Raw genomic sequence first — 5,739 nt, forward strand, 5'->3', positions numbered from 1 at the left:
GTATATCTAGGGATCAGTCTACAATTTATACTTATTATATACATTTACTGTTTTTCATGATCTAATGAAGTTGAACTTTTATAGTTACCCACATAATCACAATTACAAAAGTGCAACGTGAACTTCGTACAATTGAAGTATCAATTAAAACAATCGTACGAAAAGTAATTACAGTACTGATCCCGTTATACAACAGTGGTGGATAATCTATTTGAACCCTGAACTTTTTAGCCCTCGATAACCGTCATCAATGCGGACCGTCAACGTATATGTGAAGAATGTCCAGGTCTACATTCTTGTCAGCGCTTACAATCTCTCTTAACCTACTTACTCCTATCTATGTCTTCGACCTGCTATGATTGCGGCACTCGACGTGTCGACGATAAGTCGCGTCACGCTCTCTGAGTCAAGTGAGTCGCGTGTGATGGAGCTGAGATCGGACGATGGTGAGTCGATGGCAAATAAAAATCGGGTCTCTATGTCCTTTATACCTTTTGCCACAAAACAATTAAATTCAGTCGCTACGTTCTGTACAAGCACGCGACACCCGTGATTGCCGCGGTTTACAAGTGACGCTTGTACTGTAGTTAGACAACGAATGAGAGTCTTTCGCCGTATTGCCACGACTTTGGGGAAATTGTTGCCAAATAAAAACTTCTGTGGAAAATACTGTTTGATTACTTTGATTAACCACTTGCATTCGGCACCACAAGAATGGCCTTGTTGTATACATTTAAGTAGACGCTTCCGAAAATGTCGATATTCATCAAAAGTGTGGCTTATGGTCCACATAGCACAAGATGCAAGCTTCAATTCGCTGGGTGCATACTTCATAGTCAGTTCATATTGTGTCTCACCGCCTGTACTAGCGGTATTAAGCTCCAACGTCAAATTATCTAGCCATGCAACAGCTTCGGGAACATTCACAGGTCCAACACGCATGAGACTGGCAGCCGATCGAGGCGCAGAGCCACCACAGCTTTTGCTCAAGTTCTTGATCGTGTTTTCCACCATTTCCTCAGCGCCTGCTATGCCTTCACGAAGCCCTTTTATCGTTGGTTTATCGTATTGCCTTATCCTGACTAAATTTGGAGTGATGGTTCGTTGTTGATTGACGGCAGCCTGTCTGTTGACGATACGAAACGGTGGTACATAATTGCGACTGGACAATATAGCGTAACGATCATGTCACTCACGCTTCAGATCCCTACTTTTGTTTTAATATTAAAATAATTACAAGAAAAAAAGGATAGAAGAAATTGAAACGACAAAATGATACGCGGACGTCAGTATTCGAAGCGTTGCGTTGTACCAAACGATCATCAGTACATGAGTTGCTCACAGAAGTGTACCAACGTGAGCGTTTCTGTTTGCAACACGAGCAGACGACGACGTGATAAAGCAAGAGACGGAGCTTGCGAGGTGAAGGGATAACAGTCGTAAAACTAAATGGTCAGGCCATTCGCACGGACGACGCCATTGCTCATTCCGCTGCTACTAATAGTGCAGTATCCTAAATCGTTGTTTTTAATCTTATTGTCTTGTCCATCGATACAACAACAACGATGTAATGATTCTTTGGAAAGATTGAGTAGTTTTGTAATTGTTGGTTGGACTATGAAACGTATGTGAGGGTGACGGCTTCCTCGCATAATATCCAGCCAAACATGTATCATTGTTAAGACCCACACTCTCACATTCTTGCTGTTGTATGATACATCGCATGTAGGAAACATGGCTCAATTTGAAAGTATGATGACAAAGTAAGAATAATGACATCAGATTACGCAATTCATAATTTTCAATTACTGGATAAATACTACTACACGCACAAAATGTTATTTACATCGGAGAGCTAATGGTTCGGTCAAGGCTGAGGTACTCCATTGGTAAGCTCCAGCCCGTAAACACATCATAAGAATTTGCTGTATCGTCTTTCTCACCCATGCCATCGTCTGATGAGACGGAGGATGTGAAAGACGGTCGTGAACTGGCAGGCGTTTCGAGTTCCGACGCAGTTGTTGGCGTCACAGGAGGCGAAATTCCATCGTTGCTTTTGTAATCGTCGCCTACGAGAAAGTACGCGAGCTCTTGACCTACTGACTTCATCATGACCTTGCAATTACGATTGCCATGATTCATCACAGATGCTTGGACGGTCGTAAGTAGTTGTAATAAAGCCTTACAGCGCTGGTCAACGATTGGTGGGAAACGTGAGCCCATTAGCGTCGGTTTAGGAAAATGCTTCTTGACTGTACTGTAGAGCCAACGGCATTCGGCTTTACAACTGTGTTTCGGCTGCAGTGCGCGTAGTAGACGCTTTTGAAATGTCTTATACTGGTCAAAAGTTTGTTTGACGTCCCAATGCGTAGGCGTGAAACCAGACGGATGATAGATCACGCGTAGATTGTACTGGACTGCCGCACGGATCGAGTTCGTCGTGGTCATTTCAAGCTTTATGTCCTTAAGCCAAGCTACGTCTTCAGGCAATGGCTTAACGGCTGGTGATGACCGAATGCGCGACGCAAACGAGTTTAACATTGGTGTTGGGGGTGTTGGAGCGAGCACTGTGGTTGGAGACGTCATTGGGGGACGAACGCTAATTCTGGAGTGGTGTATTTGTATCGAGGCGCGGTTTTGCCAGCCGATTCAACTGTTGGTGTAGTATACCAATTGGACAACAGCTCCTGGGATTACGACACACCGATTATTCTCTGAGGAAGGGGCGATGGCGTCTGGATATGCTGAGGCAAATCCACCAAGTGATTCTTCCTACTGCAGCGGTACAGTTCAAGTATAAATTCTGTGGTATTGGGATTTGCCAATTGCAGTGGAGTGTGCGAATTCTCGGAATTGATGGACCGTGCAGCGATTGTTAGAAAACACGCGATTTACACGGCTTCAAAATCTTACAGTATCCAGGCATCTTCTTACAATCTTGCCGTGTGGCAAATTTAGGATCAGTGCTCTTCATGAATCACGAATGCAAGCCACATTTCGCCGACCTTTACTGCAGCCAGATGCTGATTGAGTCTCGTCTACATGACACTATCTAGTTATCATAATGTCTTGTGTAATAAGGAAAATGACTGTGCATGTTTGTAGATATAGACGGTGTGCAACCCTCTGATTCTCGAACCGCCTGGAAATTTTAACTTGGGGGGCACCATTTTAAATTTTACAAAATATGTTGCATGCCATACGGAGCGCGATACGCTGCTGCCGTCACGTATGACTTAAATTTGAGTCGATCGCCCCTCCCAAGTGCCTTATTTTAGTATCTAGAATATAGTAGCTCTACGAAAAATTTAGCCTTAGCCCTAATACACGTCGGACCTACGGATTTGTACGACATTGGATAATTTTCGGACAGTCGTTTTGATCATTTGGCATATGGTGATATCAAAATGTAGTCCAGATTGCGTCGTTCTGAGAAACTGTATTGCGTTTCAGCCGTTTGGCTTTGTCATATGGTGGTATCTAAAGTCGAGATTTTCGCTAGCGTACTACACTCACCCCAGATGTGACAACATTTTACTGAAGTATACCTTTCATATCTCTTTATCTCTGTTCAGATTTGATAAACCCATAGATGAATTGACAAATCAACACCATTCCTTACTACATTAGGCTTGTTTGTGTGCAATGAATCTTTGCCATGTCGTACGGCGATCGTTAATATGACGAATATGTACAGTTGAGGGAAAGGAGATAAGATGGATCAACTTGTGTGTAGGGTGGCTAAGCAACCTGGTTTCAATGCAGGTTCTGGTCGTCCTTCAACGCATCCGAATTCGGTTGTAGGCATCGATTCGAAGGCAAGAATTCATTGCGTATCTCTAATCACTTACAGCGACTTGCCTACTTCATATACGATGACACTGGGTACAGCGCCATATCAAGATTTGTACAACCCCTCAAGCTTCTGTGTAAGCGATTTTTAATCTTGTAGCGATAATGTTCTGGATCAATTAATACATTTGCACAAGTATCCATATACCATTAATTGAGCTGCTCGGCTTGCTTCACTTGCTAGCCTTGGCGTGATGCGGCACTACGAACCTCACCTTATATTTTCATCTGCGGACACGCGAGAGTGTCCGAAGGCTGGCAAGCCTTTTACCCAGACTATTTGGCAGATTAATAAGACCTTGACGATAGGGTACTGGTAGCGCGAGTGCTGTTCGCGAAAGGGATGTGCGGTCGCCGACAAGAAAAGTTGAAAATGTCTTAAGCACGTCTCCCATTAAAACCCTACAACCGCGGTTGCCGTGTGTCACCAACGTTGACTGAATTGTAGTCAAAACTCGAAGAAGCGCAACTCGCCGCCGCTCCGTTTTCAAAGCACATGGTGAAAGCATCGTTTGTGGCTTCGGAAAGTGTTGCTTCACAACAGTATAGAGCCACTTACACTCAGCGGAGCAGCTATGCCCTGGCTCAAGATCGCGGAGAAGATTATCACGGAGTGTAATGAAGTCACTTAGCGGTCTACTTTGAACCCAGGCTGTGGCTTCGATCGAAAGGTGCGAGTTTGGGTGCTTCCGACGCACCAAAAGCTCAAAGCGGACAATTTCATTCGGCTTTTGAGTCGTGCTCATAGTAAGCGTCAGATCCCGTAACCACAGTACAATCTCAGGCTCGGCTAGGGGCGTGTGCAGCCGGGTCTTCAAGCTCATATAAACGGGGGAGGCCTGCGACTCTGGCGAGGACGGCGGCTTGGTCTGGGCCATACTGCGTGGAAGACGAGGGAACGAACAGATTTGGAGGGCTCCAAAGGTCATAGAGGCGGGGGGATCATAGAAATTTTCCATAAAATGCGAAGAACAAGGAAATTCCAAGATGATTTGCCGTCTCTGACTATATTGGGGCCAGTAGTCTCTGACCACCAGATGCCATTGCGGCTTTTAAGTAATACAGTATGAACATGAGGCAGGAAGCAGCCTGTACTCGTTTATGTCCTGCGGAGGTAAAAAGGGCTATACAGATTCTTATTTATTAGTATTCGGTTCGATACTATAAATCATTTAAACAATGTTCTCGATTTCAGACATGGAGTGAAGTCCTTGCAGTGCTTCCAAGTTAGAAAATTTGAAAACGTTTATATTACAGACAGTATTAGTAACACGCAACAGGATATCTACCGAAAAACAAAGGTTATCAGATATACACAGTAAAGGAGGAAAATTTCGCAATTGCATTACATTTAAGAATTTAAAATTCGTCCAAAATTTTAAACAAGAGTGGTTTCCTGACAGAGTTTAAGCCACTCAACTGTCAATGTCAATTTTTTCATTCGATATAAAAATGATGCGTAGAGTACTTTACGAGCAAATGGGCTTGAAAAACTCATTGGCCATCACCAGCTCAGTGAGGTTTGCAGAGTGTAACGACCCTTTTATGAAAAGGTGGGTCACACAAGATGTGTGGATATCACAAGTCGGTGTAATCACACAATGGTGTGGCTACACAGTTACAAGAATTCACAACGTGCAGGACTGCCACTAGTTATGTAACGGGGTTACACGAACCCTAATAACAGGGTGTATGTGTCACACGAGATGTGTATTATGTGACCACCCACCCAAACAAGATCCTGTATCGGACTAGGTAGCCAGTAGTTATGCATGTATTTGGATTTTACTATATATATAGTATATTTAGATTTTAAAATTGGAATAAAAAATGGGAGAATAAAAAAAATGCCCCAACTTTTGCCATATATAAAAAAAATATCCCAAC

General features: G+C 43.5%; 3 protein-coding genes across 3 annotated transcripts; all 3 read right to left on the minus strand.

Moving 5' to 3' along the window:
• Window positions 1-333: 333 nt before the first annotated feature.
• Window positions 334-1,014, minus strand: PHALS_01309 (hypothetical protein F442_01854; the record flags this gene model as incomplete). The annotated part of the gene is made up of 1 exon (XM_024715682.1): window positions 334-1,014. One exon carries the CDS (start codon window positions 1,012-1,014, stop codon window positions 334-336), a length of 681 nt encoding a protein of 226 aa, XP_024581355.1.
• An 828-nt stretch (window positions 1,015-1,842) lies between these two features.
• On the minus strand, window positions 1,843-2,586 carry PHALS_01310 (hypothetical protein F443_01919; the record flags this gene model as incomplete). The annotated part of the gene is made up of 1 exon (XM_024715683.1): window positions 1,843-2,586. One exon carries the CDS (start codon window positions 2,584-2,586, stop codon window positions 1,843-1,845), a length of 744 nt encoding a protein of 247 aa, XP_024581356.1.
• A 1,490-nt stretch (window positions 2,587-4,076) lies between these two features.
• On the minus strand, window positions 4,077-4,730 carry PHALS_01311 (uncharacterized protein; the record flags this gene model as incomplete). Its single annotated transcript, XM_024715684.1, has 1 exon — window positions 4,077-4,730. One exon carries the CDS (start codon window positions 4,728-4,730, stop codon window positions 4,077-4,079), a length of 654 nt encoding a protein of 217 aa, XP_024581357.1.
• Window positions 4,731-5,739: the final 1,009 nt, after the last annotated feature.

The sequence above is a fragment of the Plasmopara halstedii genome (assembly GCF_900000015.1).
Source record: "Plasmopara halstedii genome assembly, contig: Scaffold_1343, whole genome shotgun sequence".
NCBI classification, from domain to species: domain Eukaryota; phylum Oomycota; class Peronosporomycetes; order Peronosporales; family Peronosporaceae; genus Plasmopara; species Plasmopara halstedii.